Source organism: Mustela putorius, unplaced genomic scaffold (genome assembly GCF_011764305.1).
Source record: "Mustela putorius furo isolate JIRA1106 unplaced genomic scaffold, ASM1176430v1.1 tig00003863_pilon_pilon_pilon, whole genome shotgun sequence".
In the NCBI taxonomy this organism is placed as follows: Eukaryota; Metazoa; Chordata; class Mammalia; order Carnivora; family Mustelidae; genus Mustela; species Mustela putorius.
In genome coordinates this window covers 17911327-17928577 of record NW_025422015.1, presented here as the reverse complement: position 1 = coordinate 17928577, position 17251 = coordinate 17911327, and the positions used below count along the sequence as shown (strand labels likewise).

General features: G+C 40.0%; 1 protein-coding gene across 3 annotated transcripts; it reads right to left on the bottom strand.

The window, feature by feature from the left end:
* Nucleotides 1-3936: 3936 nt before the first annotated feature.
* On the bottom strand, nt 3937-16475 carry MTFR2 (mitochondrial fission regulator 2). 3 transcript variants are annotated; one of them, XM_045066328.1, is made up of 7 exons: nt 16098-16475; nt 15466-15581; nt 11129-11233; nt 10532-10644; nt 9365-9510; nt 7834-8194; nt 3937-4330 (listed from the first exon to the last, which is right to left on the bottom strand). In XM_045066328.1, exons 2-7 carry the CDS (start codon nt 15526-15528, stop codon nt 4123-4125), a joined length of 996 nt encoding a protein of 331 aa, XP_044922263.1. In that variant the 5' UTR covers nt 15529-15581; nt 16098-16475; the 3' UTR covers nt 3937-4122. The 3 variants fall into 3 exon arrangements, with proteins under 3 accessions (XP_044922263.1, XP_044922262.1, XP_044922264.1); XM_045066327.1 differs by having other exon boundaries at nt 16194-16475; XM_045066329.1 differs by having other exon boundaries at nt 16212-16475.
* Between the last annotated feature and the right edge of the window lie 776 nt (nt 16476-17251).

The following is a 17251-nucleotide window of genomic DNA, read 5'->3' as shown; positions in this document are numbered from 1 at the left end:
GTTTATAGTTTATAGCAGCGCGTTGGTTTGAAGGCATCTGAGAAAGCGGAGAGAGGGACTCCTCTCTCTAGGGCAATCGGGAGAAGATGTGTTTCAGAGTCGGGAAGTTAAGCTATCATTTCTAGAGCTTCTCGGAAAGTTTTGGCATTCAGAGCACGTTTAAGCAAGTTTAAGATACAACCAAATATGATTTTATAAATAATATTTGGTGTTAGATTGTGCGTATACAGGATCATGAAGGCCCACACGGAATCCCCAAGCCTCAGAAGCTGCACAGGTGCCAGGGGCCTGAGCGTGGGCCCCTCGGGAACCTTCCTGAAGAACTTGGAGGAATGTGATCACATCTCCCAGAGCACCAGAAATCATGTTTCTAAACGGAGGGGAGTCCAAGGCCACTTCAATCCCCATGTGTCCCGGTGCTGAAATGAGCTCTGGGCAGGCAGGAAATTCTAATATAGAACAGGAAAGCCCGCAGGCCCCCATAAAATCAACCTGAAGTCTATCAAGAAATGCTTTACCTGGCAGAGGATGGCACCTTCCAAAGCTTTCTAACCTGGTTGTTAAGGAGGGATTGTTCATTATACACCTTCAAATAAGGAAACTATGGAATTGAAAATGCAACATTCCTTTGTGGGTTAAAAAGTAGTGGAGAAGGGGCGCCTGAGTGGCTCAGTGGGTTAAGCCTCTGCCTTCAACTCAGGTCAGGATCTCAGCGTCCTGGGATCAAGCCCCGCATTGCGCTCTCTGCACAGCAGGGAGCCTGCTTCCCTCTCTCTCTGCCTACTTGTGATCTGTCTGTCAAATAAATAAATAAAATCTTTAAAGAAAAAAAAAAGTGGTGGAGGAGAAAAGACAGGGTGGGGATAGACAAGAGGGGCAGGAACAACAGCAAGAACAGAGCTGATAACCAGAGAAGTATCCGAAACTACACAGAAGGAATAAGAGCCGGGTAGCAAAGCTACACTGCTGCACGTGCTGTGTCATTATGCATGGTTTGGGGCTGCAAGTAGTGGAAAACCCAGAAGGCCTATGTATCTTATTTCTTATTTCTCTCTCTCTCAGGTAGCAAGAAGTCTGCAGATAGGGTGCCTGGGTGGTTCAGTGGTTTAAGCCTCTGCCTTCAGCTCAGGTCATGATCTCAGGGTCCTGGGATCAAGTCCCACATCGGGCTCTCTGCTCAGTGGGGAGCCTGCTTCCTCCTCTCTCTGTCTGCCTCTCTGCCTACATGTGATTTCTGTGTGTGTAAATTAAATAAAATCTTAAAAAAAAAAAAAAAGTCCACAGATAGTTCTGGACTTCTCCACAGCTCTTTGACATCGGGGTTCACATCTCTGTGATCCAAAGCCTGTTCCTCATGGTCAAAAGATAGCTGCCGGATGGCCACTCCTAACTGGAAGGTGACTGGGGAGAAAAGGATTGGAAAAGAAGGCGAGCCAAGCAATCAGTTCTCTAGCACAGCAAGAAAACCATGGGCTGTTACGAGAGGGATAGAGTCTGGCAAACTGGGTGGGTGCCGAGTCCATTCAAACGGAACCTAAATTCACTGGCAGTCCTAGAGGCTGAAGAATCTAGGGAACATGTAAATTTCCACACATTTGTATATGGACCAAGAGGGACAAAATATATATTCCAACCCTATGTGTGTGTTTCATCTGTATTACCCAAGGTACTCTCCCTACAGAACTGTACCCCCCGCCAAAAAAAAAAAAAATTCAAATTTACGAAGCAGAAAGGAGAAAACATGAATTTGACTTGCTACAAAAAATAACCAAGTTCAAAAAACACATTTACAAAAGTACAGAGTATAAATGGAAAAAACAGAAAAGAAAACCATAGCCATTCATATTTGTGTAGAAGTAGGCAAAACTTATCAAAAAGATTCTTTAAGTATTTCTACTTCCGACAATCAAAATCAATTTCTAAGAATAATTTTTGATCACCTTGGGAAGGATTTTTAGAAGACTCAATCTGTATGATGCAAACTTTAACCTTTTATTTACTTACAGAGAGTGAGCACAAGCAGGAGGAGTGGCAGGCAGAGGGAGAAGCAGGCTCCCCACCGAGCAAGGAGCCCGGTGCAAGACTCAGTTCCAGGACCCTGGGACCATGATCCGAGCCGAAGGCAGATGCTTGACTGACTGAGCCACCCAGGCATCCCCAAACTTTAACAATTCTAATGAAAAAATACTTTGTATTCTTTGAAAATCTCTAAGTCCCTCCAGACCAAGTAAACCAGATCACTACAAATTTTAAAAAAGACTCAAAAACTCTTAAATTAGGAAGTCATAATTGTTTTAAGAAATTATTTTTAAGGAGCACTTGGGTGACTCAGTTGGGATCCGGCTTCTCCCTCTCCTTCTGCCTGCTGCTCTGCCTATTTGTGCTGTCAAATAAATAAAATCTTTTTTAAAAAATTTGTTTTAAAACATCCAAATATGTTATCATTGACTGAGTACTACAATATATTGTTTCTTAATCCATGAGCATGATTTCTGTTACCCTCTAGTGAGACCCTACTGCTCTCCAATGAGACACCTTAGGTCATTTACTACTTGGCTTTTAGGACGACCTTATGTATCCGTGTAGAACACGAATGTACACGCAAAGAGAAATCCATACACCTATTGCCAGTAGCCAGTTAACTGCTGGATCTTCCAAGAACAGAGACAGGTGTTCTTAAGACTCAACCCTCTTCAGAGCCTTGCTTGACTATATCCCAGTGCACACATTTCATTCAACTTCATTGACAGATGAGATCTTCGCCCGTGAGGGAAAGACTGGCTGCTTACTTCCGCAATCTTTCCTTGCCGGTGTACACTCAGCTCATACTGTTCACGCCTTGCGTTGGTCCATTCTTCCTTTAGTTCACTCTCCTGACTGTGAGATGTGGCACCCAAACGGAAGAAAAGCAAAAGTTTCACCCAGAAAGTATTGTCACATAGAAGAATGTTAACAACCAAACGACCGCTTGAGGTTTAATTCTACCAACAATCAACAGGGATCTGGGACTGGGCTGTGAGTCCGGCACTGTGCCCCTAGCCGAGGACACAGAGCGAGACTGGGTTCCCCCCCAACTACAGCTTGAGTCCCCGTGTGTCCTGCCCTAAGCTTGGTGCCTTAAAATATACAAAAAGAGATGATTGTTTCTCTGAGGTGGTGGTTGGCAATAAAATGCTGAAAAGTGAGCAGTGAGACAACCCCGTAATCAATCCCTCAATCACCCACCGTCACTGGAAGTGTGTCCCACACAAGTGACTCACATATGTGACTGAAGGTTTTCAGACACCCTACATGTTAATAAACCAAGCTCCAGTCTCTGCTGTGCCAGTTAGATGAAGGGTTACACTTAGATTACTTTGGCACTCTGAGGATTATTTCCTCAGGGAGAGACAGGTAATACTTAGTTTTAGTTCTATTTATTTTTAGGACGGTGCTGTGAGGATCAAATGAGGTGAGCAAAAAAGTACTCCCAAGTTAGACATTTCTACACAAATGCTAAACATTAATTTTTAGGAACATTTGTGCTTTATGATTGTAATAATTCTAAAGTACACAATACTTTTTTGCCTTCTTAGAGTTAAGAATTTCCAGAGATGACATGATTAATGTCAGAGATGGCACACGCACACCGAGTAACTCAGAGACGTGAGTGGGGCCATTTCTCCTGCTCCGATCCATGCCGGGAGCCAAGAAATGTTGTCACTGAAGAGAATTACGATACTAGCTACTTTTTAAAAAGCACTGTTAACATTCTATTTAACTAAATAACCTAGTCTTTATAGTTGAGAAAAATACTGGGAGTATCCATGTAACTCCACTGAGGCAATCTGTCACCATTCTCTGGTCTCTTCAAGTTTCAGACACCTTGTCCCAACTGCAGACAGCGACATCAAGTTAGCACCTGTCAGGAGAAACCTTGACAGACTCATGCACAAGTATTTTTCAAATCAAGTGTTTTATTTAAAAAAAAACTTCATAGTAAGCCAAAAAGTTAAAAGGAATGTGTGAAAGGGAACAGAAACAGACATGGTACCAGCCAACAACCACATGGCCCATTCTGTGCAAGTACTTCAAGAGAACCTGAAGGCGAAGATGTATCATGAATGACATACTTAAGAAAAATTAAAACACTAGCTTTACGTTATTATAGCTCACTCTTGACGTTTCTGGACTAGAAAACGGAGAAGATTCCCAAGACCTATTTTCTTTCTCAAAGGAATCATCTTCTTGGAATGCAAACTTCTGCTTAAGTGCATGGGATATTAAAGACACTGGATCCCAATGTGAATCTTGTCTTTTCCTCTTCTGAATGGGTCTACCTCCAGGTGACCTATTTAAAAAAAAAAATGTTTTTTAATTAAAGCCTTGTGTAATGTAGCTCCTTAATGACAAATACACCAGAAATATAAGCATAATACATTACAACCTAATGATTCTTCAAGATTGAAAATTTTCGCCAAAGAACAAGGAATCTGGAAGGCACAATGAATTAGGAATCAGAAATCCAAGAAACTATGGTTTCTTCTGGTGGGTGGGACTCCACCACAATCTTGCTGGGACCTGAGATTATCAAATATCTCACTGTGCTAAAGATCTTTATTTTTAATTTTCTCATTTTCCAGTGGAAAATTTAAAGACATATTTAAGAACTTTCGAAGGGAACTAACTGAATTCATGAAGAGAAAGCTACTGGGCCAATCATTCATTCAGTCTTCACTCAATGCATGCTATAAATAAAATTAAGTAGATAATGTGACAGTGACTGGGACAATAGCACCTTAGATGAGATGACCAGGAAAAGCTTCTTTAAGGAGATGGTGTCCTCCCTATAAATGACCCCAAGTCAGCGTTAGTGTAAACATGCAGTGGAGGCATATGTGAGAAAAAAGAAAAACAGTTACAGCTGGAGCCACAGCAGGGTGTCTGAATTATATTCTAAGCATGATGGAAAACCATCAAAGGGTTTTAAGCAGGGAATGGCCAGACTGAACTTCAAGTTTTATTTTGTTTGTTTTTAAAGATTTTATTTTGAAGTAATCTCTACACTCAGCATGGGGATTGAACTTACAACCCCAAGATTAAGAGTCGCATGCTCCAACTGAGCCAGCCAAATGGCCCTGGACTTCAATTTTTAAAGGATCACCCTGATTACTCTACGGAGAAAAGGTAAGGAGGCAAGAATGCAGAGAGGCCAATTAGGAGGCTATTGTAGAAGTCCAAGTTAGAGATGGTGGCTTAGATTGGGGGTGGCAGTTAGATCATGAGGGTACACACATTTGAACTGTATGCTGATAGAAAGGAAAGGAAAAGGATGATTCTAGATGTCTGGACTGAACAGACACCTGGGTGATGAACAACTGGGTGATGGTGTTGCCATTTACTGAGAAGCAAAAACTTGGGACAGAACAGGTTTTCAAGGTGGAGAAAGTGGACAGGTAGGAAGGAAGAGTTCTGTTTTGAACACATGAAGCCTGAGACATCTGTGAGACAAGCAAATGATGTCAGGCAGGCATTTCATCAAGTAGGCATAGAATATAGAGGAGAAAATCAGGGATAGAAAAATAAATGTGAATGTCATTAGCATATCAATGGTATACACAGCCACAGGACTCCATGAGATCACCAAAGGAAACAATGTGGATATAGAGAGAAGGGGACGGAGGTCTGAGCCTTGCACATGCCAACATAGACACCAGGCCAAGAAGCAAGATTAAGCAAAGGAATAAGGCATGGCCAGTGAAGTAAGAGGAAAACCAAGTGTGATTTCCCTGAAGCCAAAGGAAGACAGTGTTCCAAGGAGGAAGGAACCACAGACTGTATAAATACTGCCAAGATATCAAGTAAGAGGAACACTAAGAACTAACCATTGTATTTAGCAAGGGAGTCACTGGTGACCTTGATAAACAGCAGTTGTCAGGAGTGGTGGGGACAGAGACCATATTACAGAAGGTAAAAGGCGGCAGTGAGAAAAGCAAACAAACTATTGACAACAAGAATTTATACCATAAAGAGGAGCACAGAAACAAATAATACCAAGGATATACGTGTTTTGAAGATGGGAAACAGTCAAGTACGAGGAGAATAAAGTAAAGAAGAAAACTTTGATGATATAGAAGACAGAAGGGATAATTTTAAGTAAAATCCTTGAGAGGATGAGAGAGAAGGGGAACCAGTGACCCAAGGGAGAGGCTGGACATGAACAATGATACTTTATTCACAGTAACAAGATAGAAGGCAGAGAACATGAATAATGACTTTGTAAATGTAAAGAAGGGGGAAGTCTCATCCGATTATGGAGTAATGTATAATGCAAGGTTAGCTGTAGAAAAATGAGATACTGGGGGTGGAGGGTAGAGTCTATTGGCCTCCTTGCTGTGTCTCCACTGATGGTAGTAGTCGGAGCACAGTCTGACACTGACTGGGCCCAGTAGGCCCTCTTGCTGGAACAAGTGTGCCCATCTAGCCACAATATTTCTCTCTGTACCAGGTGCTTCACAAATGATCAAATCATAAACTCATTAATAATGAAATGATGTAGCTTTCCTAACACTATTATATAGAAAATGTATTTATTTTCTCACAAAAAACCTCAATGAGGGATTTCCAAATGAACATGGCAGATCTCTGTGAAATCCTACTAAAATGACAGTAAAGAAATGAGAAGGACACAATACCCACAAAGACAAAGAAATTATGAGAGAGTGCGTAAGAACCACAACAAAACACTGAAAGCTGGAAAGCTGATGAAAGCAAAGATAATGGGGGTTGAGCTGCCTTCCTGAAAACAAGGACTGAGGAGAAGTCTATACACTGAATGAAAGGTAAACTCAAGACTGAGTCCACAAGTGCCCAGCATAAGAAATTCAAAAAGGAACTCTTCAGGGCATGGCATCAGGAAATTCCCAAACACCAGGACTAAAGAGAAGATCTTAAATGTTTCAAGAATAAAGAAACAGGCTGCATACATGGTACCAGGAATGAGAATGACATCAGCTTCTCAGTAGGAACACTGGAAGCTAGAAATCGATGGAATGACATCTTCAAAATTCTGCAGAAAAATGATTTTCTGCCACTGTATACCCAGCCAAACTAGCAATGAACTGTGAGAATAAAATAGTAACATTTTCAGAATGCAGTGTTAAAATAGTCTCCCTTTTTACAGATCCTTCCTCAGGAAGGTATGGGAAGATAGGACACCCCAGTAATGGGTAAGGCAACACAAGTGAAGGGTACAGAATGCCCATGATGATGGCCAAGGAAATTCTCAACATGGCAAAAACACAGCAGGCTTGCAGGAACCAGAGATTGGAGCAGGACAGAGGGCTCCTACCAGGGAATTTATTTTAAAAAGAAAAAGAGAAAGAAATTCAGAGAGACATTAACTGCAATAGAAAATAAAATTATTCAACAAACAAAACGTAACTATAGCAAAGGAAATGGCTTACCTGTGACTGTTTACTGTTATAAAGATGTAAATTCTGAATACTGATTTAAGTAAAGCCTATGGATTTAATTACATTGGGAAGATGGAACAAGAGGAGTATTTGTGTACGTGTTAGAGGACAGGATGGCTGGGAGAACATACTCTTGAGTTTTAACAAAGGGAAATACAGTTAAAGTATCAAGAAATAGCAAAGGAAGTATGTTGTTTAAAAAATACAGATAAGACACTAGAAGGAAGAGTAAAAAAACTGGAAAAGAATTCTTTCTGGGAGAGGTGTTTGGAGTAAAGAGGAATAAGAGAGAAGACTTGTCTGTAGTACTTTAATAAATACAATAAGTCACTAAAACATGAACAGAACTTGGTGCATTTCTCAAGTTATGGTAACATACCGTTCAATAGCACGAAGTTTAACCTTATTCATGTCCTTTAGTACATCCAACATGTTTGGAACATCTTTATTTTCCTGGTTTTTTGAATGACTGTAATTGGTCTTACTGTCAGCCGGGTGCTGTTTTTTCATTTCATTTGCAGAATTATCTGAGTCACACATATTATTAGATCCTGACTGTGTGAGAGAACAGGTCGGCTGTGGAGAAAAATGCTGAGGGGGCAGTGGAGGAGGAAGAGGAGGAGGAGGAGGAGGAAAAAGCATTGAACTTGAAAATGGATCTGGCTGGACACTCAGTTCAGTAGTCCCTGGTGATGGTCTTTGTCCCAAACCACGAGGCTCATCATTCAAGTCAAAGAAGCCTAAAAACAAAGTAGTCTTTTGAAAAATCATGCAAAATTCTAACATACCACATAACTAATTAGAACCAAAGCAGGAACAATTTCTGTAATGTTACTGAAATAATGATAGGGTGGCCAGGAAAGAGAAGGAATCCCATCTGCTTAGTAATTTTGATAGTCAAATCAAAAAATAAATTTATTTTTAAACCAATTAGGATTGTCTGTGTAGGCCTATAAAGGGAGGAAGGGTGAGAATGCATTTTAAAAAGAAAAATATAAAGTTCTTTCTCAGTAATTAACATACAATCTGAATTTCATCATCTATTTTTTTTTTTTAAAGATTTTATTTATTTATTTGACAGAGAGAGATCACAAGTAGGCAGAGAAGCAGGCAGAGAGAGAGGAAGGGAAGCAGGCTCCCCGCCGAGCAGAGAGCCCGATGCGGGACTCGATCCCAGGACCCTGAGATCATGACCTGAGCCGAAGGCAGTGGTTTAACACACTGAGCCACCCAGGCGCCCTCATCATCTATTTTTAAAAAAGCTAAAATATAATTAACAATTTGTAGTTAGAAACACTCAGACTGGTACATTATGATGACACTGTAGAAACAAACCATTTTCTAGGCAAGAGCCTAGGATGGGTACAGAGTACTATACTTTCACAACAGACTTGCTCCCTAAAGACTGTGTTCTTAACAGGACTGGTTTAAAAAATGTATGTGTGCATCTCACTTTAATTGCTATTATATAGTATTTATATATTATAAATATACAACACTATATGAACATTTCATGTTGTATATGAATTATACACGTGTGTATATATTACATACATGTTGTTTAAAGCAAGTCACATCTCTAAACACGGAGAAAAGGATCATCTGAAATACACTATTCAATGTGAATTTAGTGGAAGGATAGCAGCAATAACTTCAAGCTACAGATACATGCTCTTCTTTCAAATTAACATGTCCTTCCTCATAAATTTCAATGCTTTTCTGAAGAGGTAGAAAAGTTTCCTTCAATCTTCAGCAGTACAGCTGGAGCCAATACCAGCCCCCTCACTACAAACGTGCCTTAACTTACTTTCAATAAACTCCACGCCTAGTAATTGCACATCCCCAGCAGCCCGAGGACAGGAATTGCTAGCCCCGCCCCATCGGACTGAAACAAACCCCATGTGACTCACCCACATGCCTACTGGCTTTTAGTTCCTGCCTTCCCACGATGGCAGCGATCTGGGTGCGAAGAAAAGTCAGCTCCTCTTCAAGGGCAGTTATCTTTTTAAATGCAGCTTCACCTACAGTCCCATCACTTTTCATTCGTTTACTCTGTCTGAGAACAGGTGAAAATGGATTTCAAACTGGTTGAAAAGAATGGGAAAATTCCATTTTCTCCTCTTCTTCATGTTTCCATATACTATTTCTGTGCATAGAAGGAAAAAGTACACAATGACATAATAGAGGGAGGGAGAGAGAGTGAGAAATGGAGGGAAACTTTCCTGGAGCAATAAATTCTTTGAGTCAAAGAGGAATAAAGACACAAAAAAAATAGGGAAGTTCTCTTTATCCCGTGATTGTCTCTAGACTGGCTGAGGACAAGGACAACTTCTTATGTAACTCTGTATTCTCAGTATCTGGAACACAACAGTTATAGGTAACCAAAAGTGGTAAGTGAATGAAGGAACAAATCTTGCTCTTGGACTGTAAAACAAAAATAATTACCCTGTAACTGTTCTACCTATTAGATTTAAATACAGTACAGATTGATTTATTTAGAAATAATGGTGATTTACTTAGAAATTCTACATATTCTGAATATAAGGTACTGAAGGGCCTTATTTAATATTCAGCATTATGTTAGGGGTAAGTTTGTGGTATTCTGTTTTAAAATAGATAAATCAGTTTGATACATAATAAATTTAGCCAGAATATTTGAATAATTGACCCTTATTGTGCTGACAGCCTATATCTGAACATATTAACAAATGTTAACACAACAGTAACACATCCTACATTTTGAAATATTTTTAACATCATTGCCTGGTACACAGTAAATACTAAATACCTTTTGGTTAAATATATAAAATAAATAAATATATATAGTATGTAGTGTAGGAAACAGCTTTCTCCTAAAAATGGACATACTGATTCTGACATTCTTTTAATATTATTCTTTCCTAATCCTGCATTAAGAGAAATGGGAAAAATGAAATAAATCCTTATTAGGAAGATACAGGGCAGTAAAGACAGTAAAGACAGACAAAAGGCTCAATTAGAATGATCAAACTTCAACACATGCAAGAACTCAGATTACATACAGCCCATTACCCATTTTCCAAAGTATATCAAATTACCGAAATCTGAGATAACTGGCTTCTTCATCATTTGCCACACACAGAGTATCAGCAAAAGATGGAACTACAGATCCACAGTTACCAGAGTCTACAGAGTTCAACAGTGGGATCAACTAAAGGAAAAAAAAGTGAGAAAAAAAAAAGTCAGAGCTCTGCAGGGGTCTGGGGCGGGGGTGGAAGGGAGGACACATGCATGCCCATGGAAATTACATAGATTAAAAATACAAGAGTGAAAAGGAAAAAGAATATTCAATACCAAACATGCATCTGTTAGCAAGAAACAATACTGAGGAAAATGTTATTCTGAAGTCTACACATGTAGCAATATATCTCTACCCTGGTTAATATCATCTATCATGAAACACAAACTAACTAGAAGAATAAAATAAGCTATTCGGGTGTTGCTTTGTACTTTTCCAACTCTGAATGTAATTACTCAAAGAATAAAAACAAAAACATACAACAAATGACTTGTTTCCACGAATAAACTAAAGGGTTTTGGCTTACAAGAAACCTTTCTTCTTTTGTTCTACTCTGACTCTGGTACCGAGGTTATTTTAGACATAGTACTTAAACAATGCCTATTGACAGACTTACCTCAAAATTAGGCCTGGGACAAGGTTCTAGAGGAAGAATTTTCCCAATAATACGAACAATACTCCGAGCTGATCCATAGTCTTTATTTTCTCTAATCTGCAAAACCTATTTATACAGTGTTTGAAAAGTACTCTGTTAAAGCATGTTTTTATCTTTGAAGAAAAGCAGATGTAAATGCACTAATACTTGTTTAAAAAAAGATACATAATGGTATACTCAAAGTATTTTCTTCAAAGAATTAAACTTTATTCATATTTGTCTTAAAAAAAAAAAAAAGGATGGGAGTTAACCTATATAATATTCCAGGAAGAACGGTCTTTCTGATAACGGCAAAATACCTTTGGGAACTTTATTCAGAAGAACTGCCTCCCCTCTTCCCAGCTAAACATATCTTCTGGCCCAATCAAAAATCGACAATTTTGAGTTTGTCGAGCATCAGCCAGTACAGAGTAAACTCATGTAATTCCCTTTAAAGGTGAGATCCTTTTTAGAGGTATAAATAAATCCTCTTTAGCGGAACAAATGTAGATAACTTTAAAAATTCTTTACTTACAATGCAATATATCAGCTAGAAGTCAGTTCTTAAAAAGATGACAGAAATGAAATGTAATTCACTTACTGTAATTCATCTACTGTAATTCAAATACCACCTATCTGTTGCTTTGGGCTTTCCAGACTGTATAAACTACTCCCAAAAGAAGCGCTCCCGAAACAGGACATAACATTTAGCAGATTTCAACACAAAGTAAGCACTTTCTCTTTTTAAAAACCAATAAAACTTGGGACTTTTAGTTTTTCCTCAGATCCTATAACAAGGACAAAGTTTATTACAAGCAACAGATATAGGTAGCATCCTAACAGCATCTTCTTGGAAATATCCAATAAGCAGATGGATATACAGTTTTGGAACTTGGGAAAAAACATCTGGGATTTAGATGGAATTGGGAATCATCAGCAGACAGAATACATGATAGGTAAAAATCGAAGCCATTTGACTAGTTGAAAAGTACTAGGGCTAGAGAGGAAGACCCGGAAGCCATTGGCACACTGGATGCCATCTCTCCGCTTTGAAGTAGTAAGGGTTCTGAATGTATCTGATCATATCCAAACACTTGAGTCTAAGATTAAATACTGATGCCACCAATTCTGCCAGCTCAGTCTACATAAAGTCCTCCATGAATTCTGTATTCATTCTCCACTCAACCGTAAAGGTCCTCTGCCACTTGGCCCTGTTTATCCAGCTGAATTACCTACTCACTCTTCATTAACAAGGACACAAGCGCTTTTGAGTTAAGCCATTTTCCTCATTGTCTCAAAGACAAGCCAATATTATCCTAACTGCCAAACACACCCATGTGCCCAGAGGGCCCAACTCTATCTCAAGCCCTAGAACCAGCTTTTTGTACATCTCTTCTAATGCCAGATTCACATTCCTCATTCACATTTGATTCTCTCTGCTCTCAGGAGCTTCCTAGGCTCTGAATTCCGAAACTAGTTCCAAGGAGTACCATACAATAGGACACCTAACTACATATAACTTCATTTCATTTGCAGTTTTCTCTTTGCTTCATTAGATTGTAAAGTCTTGGCAGGCAAAGACATGTTTGTGTTGGTTTTCAATCCTACAGGGTGGTAGTTCTTAACCATAGGCATACTAGAATCACCTTGGAAGGTGGGTTCCAAGAGAAATAAAACACAAACCACATTTGTAAAATAAATTTTCCAGTAGCTATATCTGAAAAGGTAGAAAGAGGTGAGATTATTTTCTTAGTATATTTTATTTAACTCAATATGTATATATTATCATTTCAACATGTAATCAATATTTTTTAAATAATGGCATTATTTTACATTCTTCTTTTCATACCAAGTCTTTCAAATCCATTGCATATTTCACATCTATCAGAGATCTCAATTCAGACATTTCAAGTGCTTGAAGATGACATCTGGCCAGTGGCTACCATATTGACTAACACAGCCTGGAGTATACTGATCCTGGACCTAGTAACACTAGAATCTCTGCCAGCCTGAGCAATTATATTTAAAGTGTTCTATAGGCCACTCACACGCACTGTTTCCAAGAACCACAGCTCTGGAGGTTTTGCTACAGTGAGGGCTACTCACTGTACAAAAATTGCCACCCAACTCTTGGTTAACTCGGATGGTACCTTCATGTCTCACTCTACAAGTTCCATCCTGACAAATTCCTGTTCTTCTCTCTCATCCCTTCATTGCCATCCTCACCATTCTGATGCTTTCTTCTCCTTTTACTACTCCTGATCCAGCACCCTCATGTTGACTTTACTGGTGTGACTTTCCTACCAACCAGAGAATTTTAATTGTTTCAGTGATATGCTTACTACCAATCATGAACTACCCCAACAACTCTAAGCCGGAGAAAAGAAATCACAGAACAGCAATATTCAGAAAGACTACAAATCCAAGCTGACTTCAGCAGAGTATTCTGCACAGGTATTCTGCAACCCCTTCAGAACATGTCTTGTTCTCTACCGTGTTGCCCAAAGCAATCCCTAGTCTCTGCAATCTACAATGTCACCATTTCTGTCAGTAGCCTTGACTTTGCTCTTAACTAAGAAAACTGAGAACTCCAAGGTGACAAACCTCAATTTTCATTTCTCTACATTCAAAACCTCTCCACCATCTCTCAATTTTTTCATACTCGACTGCCCGTTTTTTTTTCCAAGGCTTATATATTTATATTCCTTTTTTTTTAACTCTTTTTTTTTTTTGGCCTGATAGCCTTTTTTTTTTTTTAAGATTTTTATTTATTTATTTGACAGACAGAGATCACAAGTAGGCAGAGATGCAGGAAGAGAGAGAGGAAGAAGCAGGCTCCCTGCTGAGCACAGAGCCTGATGTGGGGCTGGATCCCAGGACCCTGAGATCATGACCTGAGCCGAAGGCAGAGGCTTTAACCCACTGAGCCACCCACGCGCCCCTATATTTATATTCCTTATCCAACTACCTTCTCAAGGGCACTGTTCAATCACTCACTATTTCATTTGAATCTTAAAATTTTTCCTGGCTGTGAGGTTCTTCCTCAATGCTTGCAAACATTAAGTTATCTCTAACATCAATTTGATGGTCGCTCTTGATCTCTTTTCACAAACTTTTCAAAAGAAGGTGCTAATGCCACCTGCCTTCTTCAGTCATTCTTCAAAATACAAGGCAGCTACCACTCTCTACCTACAGAAACCCTTAAAGGCATCAGTAATCTAATGATGAGCAAATCTTTTACTCAAGCTGCCATTATCTTTGATCCCACTATTTCTGAAATTCAAAATGCATCAATAACATCCAACAACATCTTCCATTCTGTCAAAGTCCATGAATTCAAATATCATAAGAATGCAGATAACCTTAAATCTGAATCTCTTTTTCCTACATTCTAGAACCACTTATCTATCTGCAGGATATTTGTATTTATATAATCCAACAGCACATCTGGCTCACCTTATCTCCCTACTCAAACTAGTTCCTCATACTGAATTGCCCATTTATAATATTTATAATATAATAATTGCCTATTTGTAATTTATAACCAGTCTTCAACTTTTGTTTAAAATCTTTAAAGTATCCTGGACTATTACTCTCTTCTAATTCACAACAAATAGCAACACTTTGCCCATTCTGTAAACCCAACTATTCTTTCTTATATTCAATCTTGTACTATAGTCTGTATATGTTTCTTATTCCTCATATTTTATTTTAAACATCATGAATACCAGAACCATGTATTGCTACTCTGTTATCACCTGCAGAACCAAGCATATTATCTTAGATGTAGTAATGCTCCCTAAGTAGAGAAAATTGAATTTGCTTATAATTCTCAGATCTAAGTCATCCTCTCTCAAGATTTATGCTGAATTTGTTGAACTATAACTTGCCTTATATATCCAAATACCAAAATTAAATTACCTTAAATAAAACCACTAGCTAGTTAAAAATATATTTTATCTATGAAAGCAAAAATCTATTTTGCTGCATTTGCACCTTTTGCTGGCATTTGACCTATCCAGTAAATAAGCTCCTAATATTTTTATCCTTTTTTAAGTAAACTCTACCTCCAATGTGGGGCTCAGACTCACAAGCTGGAGACCAAGAGCCGCATACTTTAACAACTGAGCCAGCCGGTACCCCTAATCTTATACCCCTTTTAACTCAAACTACCAAAGGTATATTATTGCAAACTCACCTTCGTTATACCTGAAAAGAAGCAACAATTTTGCCTTAAATGTTTACATATAGATCATTTTCAAAATAAGACCCAACAACAAATACAACAGTGTCATTCAAATCAATTAAAAGATATTTACCTGGTCTATGGGAACACCAAAATATTCCAGCATTTCTCTTAAGATATTCAATATGAGTGACATTGAGGAGACAAATACATAAGCGAATTCAAGGAAACATTATCGTTTCTTGATACCTTCAGGAAAAATAATTTAGAAAATATTACTCTCGACAAAAAGAACCAAGAAACAAAAAAAGAATGCCACAAAACTGTATTAAGTAACCTGGAGGAATCCTTTCGGTTCACATTACACCATCCGCTAATTCTTTTGGCCCGCAGTATTTTGAAGGAGAAAGTTAAAGAGAAAGAGAGGAATGGAGAAGTGGGGATGAGCTCGTAAAGGAAACTTCAATCTATCAGTTAAATTTCCACTGAAAGTTCATAGGATGTTTAAGCCTTCATTAATAAATATCAACCAACAATGGATTGGACACCTGGCAGGAAAGGCTTTAGGAGAGCTGCGACGGCGAAGTCTGCGCTGTCCGGGAAGCTGAGCTGAGCTCAGGCGACCCTTGAAAGAGAGCAGGCAGAGGGCCGACTCCAAGCTTTCCTAAATGAACCGCGGCTCTGTCTCACAAACGAATCGGGGTACCATCCATCCTCCTCATGTTAAGCTAAGGAATATGAACCCCAGATATACGACTTATTCACCCAGTAACAGGCCGAGACTAGCGCCCCGTCGCGTCACTCGCTTTGGCCGCAAGCCTCCGCAGAGGCTCTCCAACCCAGCTTGGTCGCCTGGCTCACCCTCCTCCCAAGTCGAACCTCCGAGCAACCACCGGAACATCAAGCTGCCTCGAATCCGCAGTCTGCGAAGCTCGTGGTGCACCTGTCCCGGTACAGGAGAGCTCGGACGACGACTCAAGTCGGCCCGCGCGGCACAGTTTGCAGGCCACAGACAGTAACGACGGCCCCCGACCGACCCGGGACTGGGCACTGGAATCCCCTCGCTCAGCCTAATCCCTCCTGCGTTCCCCACCCACCCTGCGGCTCCCTCCTAGGACTGGCGCCACTTCCGCCTTCCTGGACGAAAATCAAACTCCGCGGGCCAAACTCGTGCCGGATCTCATTGGACAAGGCTAAAAACCGCTGCTTGGGATTGGCTGCGGAATGACGTCAGGTCAGTTACGGTTATTTGACCCGGCCGCCGGGATTTTTTCCAGCCGCTTCTTCTAGGGGGCGGACCTTCCGCGAGTCAACCAATAGAAGCCTATAGACAACTGGTGGGCGGGGGCGCGCAGAGATGGTGACGCACGTGAAAACGTGTCTTCAGGTTCCTCCCGGTTAAACTACTGGTGTCTACAGCCGGGCGTTTTGAAGCCATTATGGGTTTGGGGCCAGGCCCACAAGCCAGAGTTCGTGCCAGTTCGTAGAGAAAGTGTGTCGTCCCTTTCACCGAGACCCTAAACGGGGCCGCTCTCCCAAGTACTTTTGCCGTGGAGTCGCTATTTATTGTTTGACCATTTCATTCAGCGAACATTACGTTTTTGGGACTCGCTGAAGCTAAACACAGTGCTCGAGGGGTATGTAGCTTTGCTGTACTTAGAACGTTCACTAAATAAACGCCGCTGGTTATCTAGGCTACCAGATACCGGCTGGACGTTAACCTGGCCTAGCCGATAATACTGAAGTGAGGACCAAGTCTTATCAGATGATACCCAGTTTTTTAAGAATTTCTGGATCGGGGATTACTGACTTCCTTTTTTCCCTATTTCAGGTAAAGATGCACTGCTTACCGACTTCTATTTTAAAAAGCTGGGGGAGAGGGTATTTTTAAACGAATTTCTCTATGACCCACATTTATT

Bases quoted from the DNA above. Each gene is read 5' to 3' on its own strand.
- MTFR2 (XM_045066328.1), bottom strand. From the start codon at position 15,528: ATGTCACTCATATTGAATATCTTAAGAGAAATGCTGGAATATTTTGGT. The intron at 11,234-15,465 runs GTAAATATCTTT...CTGTATAAATAG, and splicing joins TTGGTGTTCCCATAGACCAG to GTTTTGCAGATTAGAGAAAA. The intron at 9,511-10,531 runs GTAATTTGATAT...ACCTGTTCTCAG, and splicing joins GCCAGTTATCTCAGATTTCG to ACAGAGTAAACGAATGAAAA.